Here is a 23,247-nt window from a genome sequence, read left to right on the forward strand (position 1 = left end):
CTCTTTAACGGGACTCCATGCAGCCAATGGCAAGGTCCGCTTTAGCTATTATACTGGGAGCAGCTTGTGGATTTGACAGCTCTAAAGCAGTTCCACCTCCGACACTGCCAAAACAACCGCTATGCAAATGTCTGCTGAAGCAGGTAGGATTGAATAGAGCACCTAGTTATAGTAGGCTTGTTACGGATCAATGAATGTTTATTTAATATTTTTACAATATGTTCATTTTGACTTCACAGTCACTACATTCTCTCTTCAGTCTTCCCTGTTCTTGTGTGTAATGTTTTTCAATAAACAAATAGTTTTGTAGTATAAAATGTTTAGAAATGTGGGACATTTGTTTCTTGTTTCTGAATACAAACATTTGTGCTCATGTCACCAAGCATGCATGGTAATATCAATATGTATTTAAAACAACAACTCCAGTGTTGAGAGTTTGCAGCAACCTGGTTCTGGTTACATAAATATACAAATGTAGCTTCTAATCCAGATACTGCAATACTTGCAATTACCACATGTCTATGTAATTAGTACTGTAACTACCTAGTAATTCATATACTGTAACAAAGTGCTTCCTTATTAACATTCAATTAGCCATTTCAGAAGGAAGAACAGGGTGATTTATTTCAAGCAAATGTATATATATAGTTTTTTTTTCTTAACATTCTTAACATTAACATTCTTAAATTAAACACATTCTCTTTGGTAAACAAGCACATTGACAACAGTCAGAACTGAAGCCGTCGTTGCAGAGTATCAGGAAACGCCACAAAGTAAGATGAAATGCGACTTCTCACAAAAAGGCCTGAGGTTCACAACACAGAGGAGAACAACGAGATACCATCTAGAGAACACTTCTCATAGCCAGACGGAGAGGCTGGACACCTGAACAAAATATATAAATAGGTAGAAAACATTCCTTGATCTACATCTGAATATAAAGTATATTTATAAAATCAACACAACCTCTTCTAGTGTTCTATAACCTACACTAGGTGAGGTCCAATACTCCAGTCCCCATGGTAACATTACCACTATAATGGCCACAAAGTGAATCCAATGAGATAATATGTAGTTCCTACTTCACACATTCAACAGTCCAGTATGGAAGCTATGGATAGGGCTGCTCGTCTTCCTCATTGTCCTCAGACTCTGTAGAGGAAAGAAAGAGATGACCAATGTTACCAGTCAGTGACTGCTGTTATAACACATGTTATAACCACTTAAGATAGACTCCATAGCCATTCTGTATCCAGGGTTATCACTAGGGATGCCGGGTGGGAGATTGTGTGTGTATGTGTGAGGCGCTCACCTGCTGTGATGGAGTGGTTGAGTTGGGCCAGCATCCTCAGCATGAATGAGGCAGGTACAGAGATGGTGTTCCTGGTCTCCTCCAGCATCAGTTCATTACGGAAGGTCACCTACAGGACACACAGAGCACCAGGTGTCAGGAGATCAGAGGTTCCAATGGCTTCATCAATGTCACTATGATGAGAGCCTTTCTTTCCTCCACACACGTGTTTGATTGTAAAGCACACAAATCAGTGGAGGCTGCTGGGGGGAGGACGGCTCATAATAATGGCTGGAACGGAGCGACTGGAATGGCATCAAACACATGGTAACCATGGTAACCACGTGTTTGCTGTATTTTATACCGTTCCACCTACTCCACTCCAACCATTACCATGAGCCTGTCCTCCCCAATGAAGGTGCCACCAGCCTCCTGTGACATGAATACATGTATTTATGTCACACCTCTTCAGCGAGTACTCTGTTGAATGATGGGGATTCCTCCATCGGTGACCAGATCTTGATGTTGGAATCTATCCCTGATGTGGCTAACACTGGAATGAACAGGAACATTCAAAAATGAATATACGGGTAACTGACAAAATAAAGGAAACTCCAACATAAAGTGTCTTAATAGGGCGTTGGGCCACCACAAGCCAGAACAGCTTCAAAGCACCTTGGCATAGATTCTACAAGTGTCTGGAATTCTATTGGAGGGATGAAACACCCTTCTTTCAAGAGAAATTCCATCATTTGGCGTTTTGTTGATGGTGGTGGAAAACGCAGTCTCAAGCGCTGCGCCAGAATCTCCAATAGTGTTCAATTGGATTGAGATCTGGTGACTGAGACGGCCATGGTATATGCTTCACATCGTGTTCATGCTCATCAAACCATTCAGTGACCACTCGTGTCCTGTGGATGGGGGCATTGTCATCCTATGGGGGCATAGGCATGGTGGCCAAAATGATGGCCTGCCCAGCATATTTATACATGACCCTAAGCATGATGGGATGTTAATTGCTTATTTTGGCAGTTACAGTGCATTCAGAAAGTATTCAGACCCCTTCACTTTTTCCACATTTTGTTCCGTTACAGCCTTATTCTAAAATTAATTAAATTAGAAATGTTTGCAAATTTATTACAAATAAAAACAGAAATACCTTATTTACATAATTATTCAGACCCTTTGCTATGCATCCTGTTTGCATTGATCATCCTTCAGATATTTCTACAACTTGATTGGATTCCACCTGTGGTAAATTCATTGGACATGATTTGGAAAGGCACACACCTGTCTATAGAAGGTCCCACAGTTGACAGTGCACGCACGTCAGAGCAAAAACCATGCCAATTCGAAGGAATTGTCCGTAGAGCTCTGAGACAGGATTGTGTCGAGGCACAGAACTGGGGATGGGTACCAAAACATTTCTGCAGCATTGAAGGTCCCCAAGAACACAGTGTCCTCCATCATTCTTAAATGGAAGAAGTTTGGAACAACCAAGACTCTTCCTAGAGCTGGCCGCCCGGCCAAACTGAGCAATCGGGGGAGAATGGCCTTGATCAGGGAGGTGACCAAGAACCTGATGGTCACTCTGACAGAGCTCCAGAGTTCCTCTGTGGAGATGGGAGAATCTTCCAGAAGGACAACCATCTCTGCAGAATTCCACCAATCAGGCCTTTGTGGTGGAGTGGCCAGACGGAAGCCACTCCGTAAAAGGCACCTGACAGCCAGCTTGGAGTTTGCCAAAAGGCACCTAAAGGACTCTCAGACCATGAGAAACAAGATTATCTGGTCTGATAAAACCAAGATTGAACTCTTTGGCCTGAATGCAAAGTGTCAAGTCTGGAGGAAACCAGGCACCGCTCATCACCTGGCCAATACCATCCCTACGGTGAAACATGGTGGTGGATACATCATGCTGTGGAGATGTTTTTCAGCACCAGGGACTGGGAGACTAGTAAGGATCGAGGCAAAGATGAACGGAGCAAAGTACAGAGAGATCCTTGATGAAAACCTACTCCAGAGCTCAGGACCTCAGACTGGGAAGAATGTTCACCTTCCAACAGGACAACGACCCTAAGCACACAGCAAAGACAACACAGGAGTGGCTTTGGAACAAGTCTCTGAATGTCCTTGAGTGCCCCAGCCAGAGCCTGAACTTGAACCCGATCTAACATCTCTGGAGAGACCTGAAAATAGCTGTGCAGTGACACTCCCCATCCAACCTGACAGAGCTTGAGAGGATCAGCAGAGAAGAATGGGAGAAACTCCCCAAATACAGGTGTGCCAAGCTTGTAGCGTCATTCCCAAGAAGCCTCGAGGCTGTAATCACTGCCAAAGGTGCTTCAACAAAGTACTGAGTAAAGGGTCTCAATACTTATGTAAATGTGATATTTCCGTTTTTTTTATTATTATATACATTTGCCCCCCCAAAAATGGGGTACTGTGTGTAGATTGACAAGGAAAAAAACTAATTTAATCAATTTTAGAATAAGGCTGTAAAATAACAAAATGTGGAAAAAGTGAAGTGGTCTGAATACTTTCCAAATGCACTGTACCTGTACCACAGCCTTCAAGCCTTTGAGTTGTAAGAGCCAGACTGGGTGTTCACTAAAACCACCTTCAGTGTGAGACTGTCAGAAGCAGTGAACTCACGTGGTTCGTAGGGGTGTGGCTGCAGACAGTTGATAACGTGCTGGTCTGCCTCCAGCAGCATTAGGTGTTCCCCTGTCTCTCTGTCCCAGATGAAGATATGACCACAGTCTGAGCCGCTCAGCACAAACTGGTCACCCCAGAAACAACACTGATTGGTCTATAAACAACAACAACAACAAAAGCTTGAATGAGTATTCCACATAGCTACTTCTCAATAACTAAAGCATTGTATGTTAAATATAGCTGACAAGAAGTTGAAGCCGTTATCACCACATATTGCCCAAGGTCCCCCTCTGGTGGACTAAATCATTAATTCAAGCTTGTCTTAATCCTCAGTACTGTTATACTGTACTGTACCATAGTCCTGGAATTACGGTGGCCCTTGTAGATCTTTTCTACTGAGGGCTTCCCGATACGGCGAGTCTCGCAATCCGCCAACTCTTTCTTCTCTTTCCGCCGCCGAAAAATCTCCTGGATCCGCGCAGCAGCAGAGCGCCTTTCGGAAGGATATACAACATGTCTGTAGAGTCATTAAATCCAATCAAAGTCAAGCCACATGAGAAGTGTAACTTCTGTATGGCAGGTTTGATTGAATGCACTGAGCAACAAGGAAACGCCCAACATCAGTATGCCAGTTCCTACTGTTCTATCAACGTTATTTAAACTACTGATCTGACACATCTATTGTTAGTGATGAAGAACTCATTCTTAGTTGTTGTTGCCATGGCAAATAATTACCTGAGTACTCTTTCCCCTAATTCTGATCCTCTCAAATTAAATCTATGGAAGGAAGGGAACAACACATCCACTTTAATAGCCAGACATGACTCTAGTAGTTCAATGATTAACTGTGTAGGCCAGCTATGCCTCAGTCAATGCAATCATAGTACCATACCTTTGCATCCATTCCCCAGGGGGCTGTGGTGTGGGCTCCTCTCCCATGCCCCCCACCTCTGACTGGCTGAGGGGTGAGATCTGCCTGGTGTCGGACACCTGCTCTGGGCTCCTGATCCGCGGGGGTTCCCCCTGGTCGCTGGCGCCACCGCTGGAGATGTCCAGTTGGATGGTGCTGCTAGTGGTGCCCTGGTCGCTGTATGTCAGACTCAGGACTGGTTCCCCAGGAGGCGGTTGGAGACTTCCTGTCCCCATGCCACTCCTACGGCTCCTCGGGCTCTCCATGGAGGAGGAGAAGCTGGCTGTTGATGTTGGTTGAGACGGGGCTGGATTCCCTAGCACCATAGCCTCCTGGTGAAGCCCACTACCTTGTGGAGCTGCTGCAGGGTCTACCCTGGGTCGTGGCTGTGGACGGGCTCCTCTGTTGTTCTGGGCCTCGCTGGCGTCCTCAAACCAGCGTGACAACATGTCTGACATCCTCTGCATCAGAGACACTCCAGGCCTGGACTCTCCTACAGGAGGAAGAGGGTTCAAAATCCATCATATTACTCATAGAAAGTGATGTGAAAGTTCACATAATCTAATAATATCATGCTTATGTATAATTGTATTGTGTGTTAATCCATGCAATATATATATATATATATATATATATATATATATATATTTTTTTTTTAAATGTAACCTTTATTTAACTAGGCAAGTCAGATAAGAACAAATTCTTCTCTTAGACCACTGCACCACTCGGGAGCAATAGGACCGAGTGAGAGTGCACTTCTGTCATCGATAGCACATGTGTTGTGTCAGCTGTGCGTTTAGGTGAGTGGGGACTTAGTGGGGCGGGGAGCTTCTCTTACCGTCCCTCTCCCTCTCGCTCTCTGGCCGTGACAGGGGTCCAGTGTCTGACCAGTCTCCTCTCAGACGCAGACGCTTCTGCTGAGTCTCCTTCTGCTAAGAGAGAAACACAGTGACATTTCACCACTCACAGCACAGCACAGGCACAGGCCTGACCAAAATAACCTCCCTTTCCCTATGGCTGAGACCCCCCACTCCCCTCCTCTTCCCTCCATTGGGGGCTCACATTCCCGGCCCTCACTGCCAGGTGGCTCTGGCAGGCGATACCAGGGGTCTCATACACAAGAAGGAGGGGGACAGGGAGGTTCATCTTAGTGCACATAGGTTACACTAGTTCTGTGGTGTTTGTACAGGAACCGTGACGTTACCTGGTGTTGTATGTATCGAGTTCTGCACAAAATATGCTGCCTCACCCTGCAGATTACCAAGAAGCCCTCTGGCTTATGTGTTCAGCAGCTGTGTGTGAGAACACAGCTCAAATGCCTTTCCCAGAACAGATTCAGACAGCAGACCGTTATCTACTGGTGAGGCAAAAATAGCCCAGAGATGGGACAACACATCACCCCCTCTTGTCAACACACACACACACACACACACACACACACACACACACACACACACACACACACACACACACACACACACACACACACACACACACACACACACACACACACACACACACACACAGCATGTCATGTGGTAGAAGCTTCCAGAAACTGGTGTGAGCGCACAGATGTTGTGTAAACACAAACTACATTCAAATATTTGAATCCAGTCTTTAGTTCTGTGATACACAGTAAGTGAGAGGAATGTTCTCACCTTGTTATCCTGCGACGGTCCCTTCAGCTCGCGTCCCTTGTCATCTTTAGGGTCAAACAGGTAGAGATAGTCTGAGGCATAGCTGGCTAGCACCTCCCTGCCGTCCCTACTGTAGGCCAATGAGGTCACGCGACATGACTTGTTGACCAGGTGCCTCGGTACGAACCTTGCACACATCCCTGCCACCCCGCTTCCTGTCTGGAAACCTGCAGAGTGGATGAGATGTATATAGGAAATTATTATTTTCCATACAGACCTTCAGAAGAAAATGTTATTCTCACCACTGAGCCCAAAGACAATCAAACAGTGATTAACTATGTTATGTACTGTGGTAGTAGGATTCCTTCAAGACGACTGATATTGATAGAATTATTAGTTCATTTTTAGTTATCTGATTGTCTTGAGTTAATAATTATTATTATTATTATCTGGTCGGTGCTTGATTATATTTGTCCTGTTTCACACACGTACATTCTACACGTACATTCTACACGTGTGAATTGGAAATGTGTTTTTAGCATATCCCAAGTCCCCCTGAGACCCTCAGAGGGGTCACAGCCAGGGACCACCATTATCAACAGCGACCCTGGAGATATTAGGGTTAAGTACCCTGCTCAAGGTCACGTCAATACATTTTTTATCTTATCGGCTCCGGATTCAAACTAGAAACCTTTCTGTTACTGGCCCAACGCTCTAAACGCTAGGCTACCTGTAGCCGCCGTTGAGGTTGTGCATACCTGTTGCTATGGTACCCAGCATTCTCCTGTCATAGATACGGACTGAGCTGTCAGAGCAGCCAGTAGCCAGATAGAAGGATTCCACAGGGGATATGGCCATGGATGTTACTGCTCGCCGACAGTCAATCAGGATGTCCTAGTAAAAATAAAAGTTCAAGAAAACTTAATAAAGGGAACTCTGACATCGGTTGTTTGAGTAGTAGGTAAAACTGCTGGTAAAAATGGTGGCGAAAAGTCGTTAGTAAAAAGAAGATGCCTTTATACATATGTAACTACACATTAACATGGTAGTAATAACATCATAGTTACATAAGAATTGTTCATTTGCCTGTAATAGAGTTGAGCTGTACTGTCATAACGCAAACCTACCTTTTTACAGTTAGTTTGCCAGCAGCCAGGAGAAACTCGGACATCAAACCACCGGATTGTTCCATCCTCTCCACAGGACAGGAAAGAATGAGGGTCGCTAGGTACCGTCAATATCTACCAATAGAAATAGACAGGTTTTAGAATAGATATAGAACCTGCTCTGATTGGGCCGTCGAACAGAATTAGAATTCCTGTCTACTGATATATGTTCTGTGGGCTTTAGAATAGATGACTTTCACTGCAGCAACATGCCAAGGACTTATTTATGGTCCACATACCAGTCCTACCTTCCACAGCAATAACAGATGTTGAGGTAAATGTGATGTAGATGGAGATGTGACAGATTGGATACATTAATCAACTATCGTTATTGAATTACACTCCGATGGTGATAAGATTCAAATGCTGGATAACACAGACGCCCCCCCCCCCCCCCCTCACCTCGTAGGCGGCACCGTTATGGCAGTGGTACTGCAACACAGGGTCCATGTTGGAACCCCTCTCTACGTTGGTGAGGAAGATCTTGCCGTCGGCTGCTGCGGACACGATCATTCTGTCGTTGGTTTGGGGCATGAACTTGGCACTGAAGATATTGGATCGATGCCATGATGTAATGGATGCCTTGACCTGGAGAGTGGAGAAATAGTGGAGGACTTTATATTGGCACATATATTATCTCTCTGTCTCTTCTGCGTCCATTTGAACAACAGGTTGAAGCATGTGTTGTGCGGTGCCTTGATCATAAACAATGTTTTGGCCCAAAAAAAACATCTTACTTTCCGGCTATATGGGTTCGTGATGACCAATTTGTCATCATCTGATCCAGATAAGATGTATTCTCCTGTGTCGTTCCAGCATATCGTATTGACCTGTCATGAAAAACAATAACAGTTTGAAAACACAGGATATCATACAATTATCACACTGCACTTACACTGTTAATCACTTCTGTCAGGCATGTTGGTACTTACAGAGCCCGCATGGACATCAAGAGTGGCTTCAAGTTTCAGCCTTTGAACAAACTCTTTTCTTCCTACACGAAATCATTATGATACCATAAGAACAGTTTTAGGTATCCCATAAGGTAGTCCCTTTAACACAATTAGTATTTTATCCAACACAAATGTTTAAATACAATAAGTAGTCTTTGTAAAGTATGAATTTATATAAAACACTGCTAATAAAAGAACAGTCTGTCTTAGATCAATTCCTAGCGCTATGCTGTTGTAAAACATGTTACTAACAAACTGACACATACAATGACAATAAAGTAGTATTTAGACCATTTGTACATAACACATTTAATGAAAACGTTTGTCTCACCTAAGTAGTTACTCCTTGTAAAGTTGTTTATTTTGTTGGAACCGATGGTGCGTTTCCTAATATCCCAAATTAGATTGTTGGTACAGGGCATGGTGTCGAAACACTGTCGGCCTCACAAACAACACACTTTACGCAAGTATTACTGAAATATCTCCACCGAAAAAAGTTTAAGTCATGGTGTCTGACAATTTAGGCTACAAATGAATTTCTTTCTGGACTCTTCTTCTGTTTTAGTTCAGTCGCTACAATTGTCTCAATTTTGTATCGTCGTCTGGCTGGCAGACTTTCTCGAATGAACAAATCTATAGAACACACTGAAAAGTTTCACGTTGGTCTGTCATGAAGAAGGTCGTGCTGATGGTATGTAGCCAGGGAACGTGAGCACTGCGCAGGCCCAGATTACCCCCCCCCCCCCCCCCCCCCCACCCCACCCCCACACACACACAACTCCTTGTCCCTCCCTGTTTTGAGCCCGCTACTTCTTGAGCCCAAATATATTATTGAACTCTTTGTGATGATCGGCCTGTGAATTAGCCTGTGATAGTATGTGTTAGTTTTGGTCAAGGACAAATTATTATGGTAGAAATTAGTGCCTAGATAATAATAATAATACATTGAATTTATAAAGTGCTTTTCTTTGAAAAACAATCTCAAAGTGCCCCAGTATTTATATAATAACCTTATTATAATATTATAATAATAACCATAGATTCTAGTTTCATCAGACAGAAACCACATCTTCCTACCTGTGTTAAATCCATTGCGTCAGTTGATCATGTGTTTCATGTCAATTGAAAGTGTGTCCAAGAGTCAGTGTGCCTGGCTTCAGTTTATTTTTTACATTGTACCATTTCCAATCACGTGTGTAATTCTTGGAAAGTGAATTAGGATAGGCTCACTGTTCCCTACCAATGGCAGTGGTTGTGGGGCGGAGTTAACATTCAGTACAACCCCCCCTCCCCAATAATAGATGATTCCATCCAGTAAGCATCATAGATGATAGCCATGCCTGCTGTCAGCTAATGGTTCACACAATCTATTCTGTCTGATCAGTTCAAGTAGCCCAACGACAGGGTGTACCGGTGGTACAATAAAGCAAGTCGCATATAACTTTGATTCTAAACTGTTGGTGCCAAGTTTCAACAGTCACCAGACATGGCTTTAGTGGGAGTTAGAGCTTCATACCACAGAATTCTTAACCAGATAGAGCTTCTACTACCTGGTAAACTGAGACCCATTTACAACCATCCTGCAGGTAAGGACATTATCAATATTACAGCATCAGGTCCTACTAACCTGGCTGTATCACTCTCCTCATGTTGTCTATTGGTTCATGTCTCCTCATGTTGTCTATTGGTTCATGTCTCCTCATGTTGTCTATTGGTTCATGTCTCCTCATGTTGTCTATTGGTTCATGTCTCCTCATGTTGTCTATTGGTTCATGTCTCCTCATATTGTCTATTGGTTCATGTCTCCTCATGTTGTCTATTGGTTCATGTCTCCTCATGTTGTCTATTGGTTCATGTCTCCTCATGTTGTCTATTGGTTCATGTCTCCTCATGGTGTCTATTGGTTCATGTCTAAAAGTCTCCCCATCTTCAGAATACACTTTCTCAATATTTAGAAAATGAGATAAGATAATGTATCATTATCACCTCTGGATGTATTCTACTCTTCTATTTGGTAAATAAGAGTGATGTTCAATATAGTGGGACTGTGACTGTCACTAACCTCACCCTTATGAAGTACATTATTTAATGGACAAAAGAATGAGTAAACTTACAGTAGCAGTATATCGGGGTTGGTGAATGGACCCCTGGTCACGAGTGACCTCTGTGATGGGGTCATCGTCAATAGAGCAAACATAGTTTTATTATAGTAGTGTTGGAATTGTTTCAATGTGACTGGAGGAGTGTGTAGCTGATTATAACTTTGAGGTTAATGAGGACAAACAGTCTTGATGCTGCCCAGTCTGTCTGTCACATGCAAACTATCTGAACGTTGATGAGCTAGTACACAGGGCTCTTCTTCCAGTCCTGGGGAGATAACAGAGACGGACTGGTCATAGGGCAATTCTGGCAAATGCCAGATGGGCTGGTCCATCTTTAGCCTGGTGGGCCTGTCAAAATTGTGGGTTTTGACAAAATTATAATTATTTGGCTAATATCTGGGGTCTCAAGGGAAAAAATGGGCCTGTGTGTTAGAAATGCTTGGGACGATTTCTGGTCCCAGTCCGTCCCTAGGAGTTAGGGCTGATCTCTGAGCTATAGAAGAGTGGTACACAGAAGGTTGTTCCAAGCAGGGGTTCTCCATTCCTGGTTCATGGGATGTTGTTAATATCAAAATAGGTTGGCACCATGATAAAGCAGAGGGAAGTCAGTATGAGATGTAAAAGCACAACACATTAATAACAATTTATAGTTGATAAAACAACCAGCCTAGCTATCAAATAGACAAGAGAAGGGAAGACTATGAATGGACAATAGGCGTGTAACTAAATGACGTGCATGCCACTACATGCTGGCACTCTTCAATAAATTATCCCCCTTGGCAAGTTTTCAATTGGCACGGCATTGAAGTACAGGCAGTGGAAGGACAGAGACAAGCTGAGGGCATGAGAATGACAACAGGTGGAATTATCTAGGAAGGGATTTATCCAGTCACTTTCAATGTCGCCTCATCTTAAAACGTTTACTACAACGAAGCAGGTCGCAAAGTTTAATGCTTGACAACTTCTGTCACTTCACAGAAAGTCTGAGGCCTACTGGTTCAATTGGCATATAATTTTATTGTGGAATCAACCAACTTTTTGCACAAAACTAAATGTCACATAAATAACTGTAACGTTATGTATTCAACACAACTGTCATTGCTAACCTTATAATAATTAACCTTAATAATTAAACCACGTTTTATTTCGTCTGTAGGTCCAAAGACAGTTTTCTTCTGGGCACCAGTGTGTAAATGGGTAAGTGTTAAAAGATTTGCAGTGAAGCAGTTTAGAGGGTTCAGAGAGTTTTTAGAGGGTTCCAATAGTGTTTTGAGGGTTCTGAGAGTTGTTAGATGGTTCAGAGAGTGTTTTGAGGGTTCTGGGAGTGTTTAGAGGGATCAGAGAATGTTTTGAGGGTTCTGATAGTTTTTAGAGGGTTCAGAAAGTGTTTTGAGGGTTCGGTGAGTGTTTAGAGGGCTCTGAGAGTTTTTAGAGGGTTCAGATAGTGTTTTGAGGGTTCTGAGAGTGTTGAGAGGGTTCTGAGAGTGTTTAGAGGGTTCGGTGAGTGTTTAGAGGGCTCAGATAGTGTTTTGAGGGTTCTGAGAGTGTTTAGAGGGTTCAGAGAGTTCTGAGAGTGTTTAGAGGGTTCTGAGAGTGTTTACAGTACTCTGAGAGTTTTTAGAGAGTTCAGAGAGTTCTGAGAGTGTTTAGAGGGTTCTGAGGGTGTTTAGAGGGTTCTGAGAGTGTTTAGAGGGTTCTGAGAGTGTTTAGAGGGTTCTGAGAGTGTTTAGAGAGTTCTGAGAGTGTTTAGAGGGTTCTGAGAGTGTTTAGAGTGTTTAGAGGGTTCGGAGAGTGTTTAGAGGGTTCAGAGAGTGTTTAGAGGGTTCAGAGAGTTCTGAGAGTGTTTAGAGTGCTCGGAGAGTTTTTAGAGGGTTCAGAGAGTGTTTAGAGGGTTCAGAGAGTTCTGAGAGTGTTTAGAGGGTTCGGAGAGTGTTTAGAGGGTTCAGAGAGTGTTTAGAGGGTTCGGAGAGTTTAACATGTTGGTCATTGAGCAGACACTCTTATACTGAGTGCATACAGTTTTGTACTGGTCCCTCATGGGAATCGAACCCACAACCCTGGCGTTGCAACGGCCTGCTCTGTCAACTGAGCCACACGGGAAATTAAGACTCCACAGAGGCAGCATACAGAAACTCATAAGAAGCAATTGCATGTAAGAGTGGAAATGGGAGTTAATAATAATTAATTAGTAATGCCTGACCTGTGTCTACAAATTCCTTTCTGTCACGTGAACTGATTGAGGTCGCTTCTAGAGAATGAAGTCACATTTTATAAGCTCCTGTATGCTGCCTCTGTCTAATCTTAATATTCCATACAGTTAATGATCCACTCTCCGACCCTCCAAACAATGTGTTATATAATGGTCCTATGATGTAGTACACATATGCATGGTTGTGTGGCCCCCCCTCTCTCTCTCTCTCTCTCTCTCTCTCTCTCTCTCTCTCTCTCTCTCTCTCTCTCTCTCTCTCTCTCTCTCTCTCTCTCTCTCTCTCTCTCTCTCTCTCTCTCTCTCTCTCTCTCTCTCTTTATCTCTCTCTTTATCTCTCTCTTTATCTCTCTCTACAGGGTCTTGTTTTTGCAGGTCTGGCTGATATGACCCGACCAGCTGATAAATTGAGTCTCTCTCAGTCTGGAGTACTCATGACTACAGGTAATGGAGCAATGAGGACAGAGAGGACAGGAAGTGTGTGTTTGTGTGTGTTGTGTGTGTGTGCGTGTGTGTGCGAGTGTGTGAATGTGTGTGTGCCTGTGCGTGTGCATGCGTGTGTGCGAGTGTGTGAATGTGTGTGTGCGAGTGTGTGAATGTGTGTGTGCCTGTGCGTGTGCATGTGTGAATGTGTGTGTGCGAGTGTGTGAATGTGTGTGTGCGAGTGTGTGAATGTGTGTGTGCGAGTGTGTGAATGTGTGTGTGCCTGTGCGTGTGCATGCGTGTGTGCGAGTGTGTGAATGTGTGTGTGCGAGTGTGTGAATGTGTGTGTGCCTGTGCGTGTGCATGCGTGTGTGCGAGTGTGTGAATGTGTGTGTGCGAGTGTGTGAATGTGTGTGTGCGAGTGTGTGCATGAGTGCATGTGAGAGAGTGTGTAGCTTGATGACCCTTCAGATGAACAGTTCACTTATATAATTACTGGCATGGATTCAGACATGATGGCATGGCACTTTCACACCTGCCCCTGCATCATGGGTTTTCCATTGCTGCTTGTAAAAGCCCCACTGACTGTTAACAAGGACTGTAACGGTATGTCCCTGTGTGATAGCACTGTCCTTAAATTACACAAGATGACCCGTGCCTGTTTGAGACTACTCTATCGCAGACTATTTTCAATTAGAGATGAATATCGTGTTTTGGTCCTCGGATACGGCTAGTTACAAACCACTACTGGACGTTTTCCACAACGTGATGTCATTAGCTGTTGATTTGTGTTAAGGTATCCATTTTCCACTTCCAAACCCATCCCTAGGTGGCAGCAGCAACCGGGTCAGGTGCTGGGCTGTGCTAGCCAGGTGTTACTCTGGGAATCTTTTGAGCATGCCTTTGTATTTTCCTTTATGTAAATATTTATTTTGGTCACCATCACTTGAACCAACAATAACCTGCTTGGGCTGGCCGACCACCGAGTCTCACCAGAGCTAGCCCTGATCCTGGTCAGATGTCTCCTAGCCGGTACCCTCACATACAACACTGACTAGCCTTGATCCTGGTCAGATGTCTCCTAGCCGGTACCCTCACATACAACACTGACTAGCCCTGATCCTGGTCAGATGTCTCCTAGCCGGTACCCTCAAATACAACACTGACTAGCCCTGATCCTGGTCAGATGTCTCCTAGCCGGTACTCTCACATACAACACTGACTAGCCCTGATCCTGGTCAGATGTCTCCTAGCCGGTACCCTCACATACAACACTGACTAGCCCTGATCCTGGTCAGATGTCTCCTAGCCGGTACCCTCACATACAACACTGACTAGCCCTGATCCTGGTCAGATGTCTCCTAGCCGGTACCCTCACATGCAACACTGACTAGCCCTGATCCTGGTCAGATGTCTCCTAGCCGGTACCCTCACATACAACACTGACTAGCCTTGATCCTGGTCAGATGTCTCCTAGCCGGTACCCTCACATACAACACTGACTAGCCCTGATCCTGGTCAGATGTCTCCTAGCCGGTACCCTCACATACAACACTGACTAGCCCTGATCCTGGTCAGATGTCTCCTAGCCGGTACCCTCACATACAACACTGACTAGCCTTGATCCTGGTCAGATGTCTCCTAGTCGGTACCCTCACATACAACACTGACTAGCCCTGATCCTGGTCAGATGTCTCCTAGCCGGTACCCTCACATACAACACTGACTAGCCCTGATCCTGGTCAGATGTCTCCTAGCCGGTACCCTCACATACAACACTGACTAGCCTTGATCCTGGTCAGATGTCTCCTAGTCGGTACCCTCACATACAACACTGACTAGCCCTGATCCTGGTCAGATGTCTCCTAGCCGGTACCCCCACATACAACACTGACTAGCCCTGATCCTGGTCAGATGTCTCCTAGCCGGTACCCTCACATACAACACTGACTAGCCCTGATCCTGGTCAGATGTCTCCTAGCCGGTACCCTCACATGCAACACTGATTATCCCTGATCCTGGTCAGATGTCTCCTAGCCGGTACCCCCACATACAACACCGACTAGCCCTGATCCTGGTCAAATGTCTCCTAGCCGGTACCCCCACTTACAACACTGACATACTCTTAGCCCTCAAAATTATGAAAAAAGTAGGAAAAGCAAATATTGGATTTTTATACGCATTATGCAACAGTAACACATTTCTGAAGCAAAAACAACATTCAGATGCTCCAACTTTACCTGTCCCTTTACCTGTCCCTGTACCTGTCCCTTTACCTGTCTCTCCACTACTTTACAGGTGTTATTTGGTCCAGATGGTCCCTGGTCATCATTCCCAAGAATTGGTTTCTGTTTTGTTGCAACTGTTTTCTTGGTGCGTCAGGAGCCACCCAACTCTTTAGAATCTGGATGTGAGTGGAACAGACAGTTAGATACAGAGCTACACACCAACTTGTGCCCTATTCAATCAAACCATATTAGGGGGGAAAAATCATAAAAATGTGTCAATGTACCATATGTCAGTCATTGTCTGACAACAGGCTTGTTAAATACACAGTACCGCTCTGAAGGGCAAAGTGTGCTTGGTCACACATTTATGACAGCTAGTGACATTGTCCTTGGGCTTTGCCTTCTTTGTTGTGGTTTAAACCAGGCACATTATATGCCAAGCCTTCTGCCCTTGTGTTTTTCCTGTCAACTGAGTGATATAACCACAGAGATAAAGGTAGATCCTGTTCTGTCTCTATGGATACAACACTAAATAAGTCTGTGGTGTCTACTGCTTTGGAACGCGCATTTGGCAGAATTAGCTAACCGGCCCTAAAAGTAGTATTTATTTCTGTGAGATCACTAGACTACAGTCCATATCATACAATCTGTTACTCTTTAACTACTTGTCTTTCATTTGGTTACACTTTCAAATCAGAGATACGGATACTTTTATAAAGTCTGCCAGGGTCCTTGCCTGAATGTAAAGGATAGCATGCCTGCCAACTTGTCTTTGCACTCTGAGACCTATGATTAGTCTGTTTGAACCTTTATTTTGGTTTGTTAAGGTCGGAGGTCAACCCTGTCCCTCTGTGTTTCTAGGTACCAACAGGAAGTAAAGAAGCAACAAGAAGCAGAGGTTGCTGAACTAAAAATAAAGCAGTTAGCAGAGGCCCATCCATTGTTGGATTATTTAGAACTAGCGACACTAACTAACTAGTGGATCTGATTAACTTGATTAAATGCAATTTCATCTTTGAGGACTTTAACCACCACAGAATCTTCCAACTCAATAATACCCCTCCCTCTGCAAAGCACAATTCATGCTGTTAATAAGTATGAGGTGATGATGTGAGGATGACGGCAGGTCTGTGTGAGGATGATGGTAAAATATTAGTAAAAGGTAAGATTAGGCAAAGAAACATAAACATTTACAAATTCACACAACACTTTAAAGATGGTGAATATTTGAGTCTGATGATGGTTAATGTTGTATTTTTCAACGGTAACACTTTGTTTTAGCCTTTTACCTCTTTGTCTGATTTTAGGACGTTGTGGTATGTATATATTTATTGAAAATAAATTCTCAATTTTGGACAAAACTGTTCCTGACTTGAAGAAACCCTTCTCATGTGCATGAGGTTATTAATGGCCAACTTGATCATAAGCTAAGTTAAAATATAAATGTGGCTTCTTCAGTTTATTGTTTACATTGTGTCTTTGCCATGTACAGTCCACAATTACATTCAGTACGACACAACGTTTTGGAACGTTCATATAGAAACATGTAATATTGAACAAACATGCTTCTCGGATATGTAGACGAAGGTTGGAAACTAAGCGTGGCCCTGTTTTCTAGGAATTACGAAATGGGGTGGGCTCATAGTGTGGGCTATCTCTCCCTACCAATGGCAGTGGGTTTGGGGCGGGGTTTATATTTCAGTACCGCCCCTCAGGTGACACTCCTACATAATAGATTAGGCACTACGGGTAGATGAGCCTGCTTTCTGCCAATGGTTCATACAGGCTATTCTGTATTCTAGTTAGTATAGACAATCAATGACAGGGTGTACTAGATCTACAATACAGCACATACTATTTCTTTATTTTGAACTGTCGGTACCAAGTTCAACAAAAGTAGGAAATAAAACTCCTGTCTCCAGACATGGCTTTAGTGGGAGTTAGAGTTTCATACCACAGGATTCTTAACAAGATCGAGCTCAAACTACCTGCTAAACTGAGACCTTTCTACAACCATCCAGCAGGTAAGAACATCATTATTATCAGGCTCACCTCAACATGAGAAATCTGCATCACTTCCACTGTTCTCACCATCTTACAGTACAGACAATATGTATCATGTAAATGACGCCTGCTGTCTGTGCCTACTTATGAAAACAGCCTAACCAGTTCTGCTAGGGCGAGTATGAGGTGTTCTCTCATTTATGTCTGGAAGTAGCTAGCCAGCTAGCTAACTTTAGCCAGTTAGCTTGGGTGCTTGACTGCCGTTGTGAGGTCAGAACACTCGGATCAACCCTACTCCTCGACCAGAGCGTCCAGTGTGCGCTCTAAACGCTCCGAGAGCGAAACGCTCAGAATTTACAAACGGACAATCTGACAAAGCTCTGAATTTACGAATGGCCAGAGCGCACTCTAAACGCTCTCTGGCACTCCAGATTGAATTTACGAACATTTACAACGGACGACTGGTCGCGTGCATAGATACAGAACAAAAATACTAAATTGACTGGGTAGCGTCTCTGGCAACCGAACGGATAGAACGGACAATCAGCCGGCTTGGGTAGCAACCCCAGATTTGTGTCGGGACTATATCTTGTGGAAGGATGAAATAGTATGAATATATTAATTAAAAATAACAAGTCGAGAGCCGGCAAACGTGCCAATATATACTCCGAACACCGGCTTCAAGGGATTATCAACATATTCAAATAATGATTGACACATTTTCATTAAAACGTTATTTTCATTAATTTATACATACTGTTGCATCCTTCCACAAGATATAGTTCCGAAACAAATCTAGGGTTGCTACCCAAGCCGGCTGGTCGTTGGTTCTATCGGTTCGGTTGCCAGAGACGCGACCCAGTCGTTCAGTCTTTTAGTTCTGTATCTATGGACGCGACCAGTCCTTCGTTCTAAATGTTCCATTGTCATACTGGCTGGCAACGTTCTTATTCCTTGCTTGCTAGCTAGCCAACTACGGCTAATTTACTGTCACGTCAAAAAGTGCAGCCAGAATAACAGCAAAGTAACCGCATTTGCATTTGTTTAATCTGTTTTCTAGTTACATTTATTTAGAACCATCCATAACAATGAGCTAATGAGGCGCGATTTCTCCTGGCATAGAAAATGTGGTGCCTCGTCACAGGACACTGTTCAGAGGAGCTAGTCAACACAGCGAACACAATCACTTCAAACATAAACTGGAAAGAATGAAATCTAGCTGCACTTTGTTTCATTGTAACTTTTTTTCAATTGGCATTTCTTTGTATCCATAAAAATGATGCCAGACGATTCACGATTTCGATTGGCAGAGAAACGCTGCCTGCCTGTCTGTCCCGACTCCCTACACGTTCATTACTATGGGACACCTGGAGATCAGAGAGATAGACAGCAAGGTGTATACACAAATCTCAGCTGTAACGAAATGTTAGTCTAAAAGAAATGTGAGAAAATGTCTAGATGATTTTTACAGTGGAGATCATGTTTATACATTGATTGGCTGGGCTGATGAGACAGTGGATTGATCAATCAGATGGAACAGAGTAAATGGGCATTTTAACATCATAGATTTAGGGTGCGTTCGTAAATTCGCTCTGGTTATATACTCCGATATCAGAGCACTCGTCTGAGTGTGCCAGAGAGCAGAATAACTGATGAATTTACAAGGCTCAACACCCTTTGAATATGGCCGGTGTCAGTAAACCTCGGCAAAAAAAAGCGTAATTAAATTGTTGCCAGCATCACAGTTACAGTCACCGACGCTCTAGATAACATGAAAACAGCCTAACCAGCTCTGCTAGGGCGAGTAAAATGGTCAGAGTGAGGTGTTCTCTCATTTATGTCTGGAAGTAGCTAGCAAGCTAGCTAACTTTAGCCAGTTAGCTTGGGTGCGTGACAGCCGTTGTGAGGTCAGAACACTCAGATCAACCCTACTCCTCGACCAGAGCGTCCAGTGTGCGCTCCAAACGCTCCGAGAGCGAAACGCTCAGAATTTACGAACAGACAATCTGACAACGCCCTCTGGCACTCCAGAGTGAATTTATGAACGCACCCTTAGCCGGCTGGAATGCGGTTTTAAACAATCAGCATTCAGGATTAGAGCCACCCATTGTATACCTATGGATAATTCTGGATAAGAATTCTTCCATTCATTCTGGATAAAATCTACCATTTGGCACAGCAATTGACTTTTGGGGGGAGGGGTGTTGGAGTGATGTTAAAGACACTTTCAAAAAGGAGAAACTGACTGCTATCATTTACTGACAAACAAGAGCATTAAACATTTGTATCAACATAAATAGATAAATATGAACTAGTGCTCTTTAGCATATGAATGAGTGCTCTAAACTTAGATTGAGTTGAAACCTGAGTTGAAACCTACAGTAGCAGTGCATGTACTTTGGATGGGGGACCCTTGGTCAGTACTAGTCAGTCCTAGACCAGCAAACCATGTGCAACCTTGACATTGAGGTTATCTTGAATGGCGCAAACATAGTTTTATTACAGCAGTGTTGGTATAGCGTCGACGTCAGTCTGTAGCTGAATTTAACTTAGAGGTGAATAAGGACAAACCGTGTTGATGCTGCTAATCTGAATGCTGATGAGGGAGTACACAGGGCTCGTCACTCAGCCCTGGGGAGCTAGGGCTGAACTATAACAGTATGTTAATGTGGCTTGAAGGGGGTAGACAGAAGGTTGTTCCAATTAGTGGTTCTCAATTCCTGGTTCATGGGATGTTGTTAATTAATATCAAAATAGTTTGGGAGCATAATGATACAGAGATGAGATTAAAATCATAACGAAGATTAAAAGCAAAACAATTAAGTAAAACCAAGTTATTATAGTTGATAAAACAACCAGCCTAGCTGTGAAATAGACAAGAGAAGGGAAGACTATGAATGGATAATGTGTCTGAAGCTAAGTGACGTTCAACCACCATGTTTAGCACTCTTCAGTAAATTATAGCCCTTGGCAAGTTTTCAATTGGCAAGAAGAGAGCAGGAGAATAACCGTTGTTAAAACCACAGGAAGATACTGATTCCAGTCACTTTCAGTTTCACTTTATCTCTCTATTTCATCTTTATATTTCACTCCTCAACAACAAATGAAATGATTGGACAGTTTAATGCTGCACAACGTTGATCTATTTATGGAACGTTTTCATGCCTAACTGCTTTGGCATATCCCACTCAGACGTCAATTCAACGTCTATTCCACATTGGTTCAACTTCATTTCATTGAAATTATGTGGAAACCATGTTGATTCAAGCAGTGTGATCTCTTTGTTGCATTATCAACCAACTGTTTACACAAAACTAACTCTCACATGAATCATTGTAAATTTGTGTAATTGTACTCAACTTTCATTTCTAACCTTTCTAAATAAACACTGATATGTTTCTGTTTGTAGGCCCAAAGACAGTCTTCTTCTGGGCACCAGTGTGTAAATGGGTAAGAGTTGATATCTTTAACAAGTGTCTCATGTGCTGGACAGCTTATAATGGAGCTAAAAGTATGTATCTCTCTCTCTCTCTCTGTCTCTCTCTGTCTCTCTCTGTCTCTCTCTGTCTCTCTCTCTCTCTCTCTCTCTCTCTCTCTCTCTCTCTTTATCTCTCTCTACAGGGCCTGGTTATGGCTGGCATGGCTGATATGACACGGCCAGCTGATAAATTGAGTCTCTCTCAGTCTGGAGTACTCATGACTACAGGTAATGGACATTGTGGGAAAGTGGGGAAAGACAATGTTTGACATTTACATCCACTATACAACAGTAACAAATTCCTGAAGCTGAAAAACATTCAGATGCTCCAACTTTACCTGTCTCTTTACCTGTCTCTTTACCTGTCTTGTCGCCCCTCTATTTTCCAGGTGTTATTTGGTCCCGATATTCTCTTGTCATTATTCCAAAGAACTGGGGTCTCTTTTTGTCAACGGTTTTCTTGGATTGGCAGGAGCCAACCAACTTGTTAGAATCTGGATGTGAGTGGGACAGACTCCATAGTTAGACACAGAGCTATGCAAACTGACATGCATGGCAGTGGGCCCATATTCAATCAAACCCTATAAGGAGAAAAAAAGGGAAATAAAAACAAAATTCTGATGGGGTGTATGTCAATCAATGCCATTGTCTGACAATAACATTGTTAATAAATATACAGTACTGCTTTGCAGGGCAAAGTGTGTTTGGTCAAAAACAGATTAATTTATGACAGTCCATTGTCCTTGGACATGGTGTCTATACCAGTTTGGAACTTTTTACAGACACATTTTTTTGTTGGCAAACTGGTCCTGAGACTTGTATTTTGCAAGATTACTTAAGTTCATATAAAAAAAAATTACTCTATAACCATGGTCATTATCTTTCATTTGTTTACACTTTAAAAAACAGAGGGCTAAATTGATCTGTCAGGGTCCTTGCCTGAATGTAAAGGATAGTATGCCTGCCAACTTGTCTTTGCTCTCTGAGACCTATGATTAGTCTGTTTGAACTTTTGTTTTGTCCTGTCCCTCTGTGTTTCTAGGTACCAACAGGAAGTAAAGAAGCAACAGGACGAGAAGGCCCAGATCCCCATCATATAACCCGCACACACACACACACACACACACACACACACACACACACACACACACACACACACACACACACACACACACACACACACACACACACACACACACACACACACATATTTAATTTATTCATGTCTTAATCAATTTTTTGGCAAAGTCTGTAAAGTCAACCCTCAACAGTCAGTAACACATGTCTTATATACAGTACATATCACAGGTCTTATATACAGTACATATCACAGGTCTTATATACAGTACATATCACAGGTCTTATATACAGTACATATCACAGGTCTTATATACAGTACATATCACAGGTCTTATATACAGTACATATCACAGGTCTTATATACAGTACATATCACAGGTCTTATATACAGTACATATCACAGGTCTTATATACAGTACATATCACAGGTCTTATATACAGTACATATCACAGGTCTTATATACAGTACATATCACAAGTCTTATATACAGTACATATCACAGGTCTTATATACAGTACATATCACAAGTCTTATATACAGTACATATCACAGGTCTTATATACAGTACATATCACAAGTCTTATATACAGTACATATCACAGGTCTTATATACAGTACATATCACAAGTCTTATATACAGTACATATCACAGGTCTTATATACAGTACATATCACAGGTCTTATATACAGTACATATCACAGGTCTGATATACAGTACATATCACAGGTCTTATATACAGTACATATCACAGGTCTTATATACAGTACATATCACAGGTCTTATATACAGTACATATCACAGGTCTTATATACAGTACATATCACAGGTCTTATATACAGTACATATCACAGGTCTTATATACAGTACATATCACAGGTCTTATATACAGTACATATCACAGGTCTTATATACAGTACATATCACAGGTCTTATATACAGTACATATCACAGGTCTTATATACAGTACATATCACAAGTCTTATATACAGTACATATCACAGGTCTTATATACAGTACATATCACAAGTCTTATATACAGTACATATCACAGGTCTTATATACAGTACATATCACAAGTCTTATATACAGTACATATCACAGGTCTTATA

At 42.8% G+C, this 23,247-nt stretch overlaps 2 protein-coding genes and 1 pseudogene across 6 annotated transcripts; 2 read left to right on the plus strand and 1 right to left on the minus strand.

The window, feature by feature from the left end:
- Nucleotides 1–428: 428 nt before the first annotated feature.
- LOC120051457 (DDB1- and CUL4-associated factor 6-like) lies at nt 429–9,318 on the minus strand. Of its 5 annotated transcripts, none has more exons than XM_038998323.1 (15): nt 8,947–9,318; nt 8,595–8,656; nt 8,400–8,492; nt 8,065–8,250; nt 7,624–7,737; nt 7,255–7,390; nt 6,518–6,723; nt 5,698–5,788; nt 4,842–5,352; nt 4,685–4,726; nt 4,304–4,466; nt 3,947–4,103; nt 1,756–1,844; nt 1,313–1,421; nt 429–1,152 (listed from the first exon to the last, which is right to left on the minus strand). In XM_038998323.1, the coding sequence occupies exons 1-15, from the start codon at nt 9,035–9,037 to the stop codon at nt 1,112–1,114; spliced, it is 2,091 nt and encodes a 696-aa protein (XP_038854251.1). In that variant the 5' UTR covers nt 9,038–9,318; the 3' UTR covers nt 429–1,111. The 5 variants fall into 5 exon arrangements, with proteins under 5 accessions (XP_038854251.1, XP_038854250.1, XP_038854254.1 ...); XM_038998322.1 differs by having other exon boundaries at nt 5,698–5,791; XM_038998326.1 differs by having other exon boundaries at nt 4,304–4,442; nt 8,947–9,317.
- A 658-nt stretch (nt 9,319–9,976) lies between these two features.
- LOC120050536 (mitochondrial pyruvate carrier 2-like) lies at nt 9,977–16,544 on the plus strand. The gene is made up of 4 exons (XM_038997122.1): nt 9,977–10,201; nt 11,874–11,914; nt 13,283–13,367; nt 16,436–16,544. The coding sequence occupies exons 1-4, from the start codon at nt 10,102–10,104 to the stop codon at nt 16,450–16,452; spliced, it is 243 nt and encodes an 80-aa protein (XP_038853050.1). The 5' UTR covers nt 9,977–10,101; the 3' UTR covers nt 16,453–16,544.
- A 761-nt stretch (nt 16,545–17,305) lies between these two features.
- On the plus strand, nt 17,306–22,442 carry LOC120051460 (annotated as a pseudogene).
- Nucleotides 22,443–23,247: the final 805 nt, after the last annotated feature.

The sequence above is a fragment of the Salvelinus namaycush genome, chromosome 7 (genome assembly GCF_016432855.1).
Source record: "Salvelinus namaycush isolate Seneca chromosome 7, SaNama_1.0, whole genome shotgun sequence".
Taxonomy (NCBI): Eukaryota; Metazoa; Chordata; class Actinopteri; order Salmoniformes; family Salmonidae; genus Salvelinus; species Salvelinus namaycush.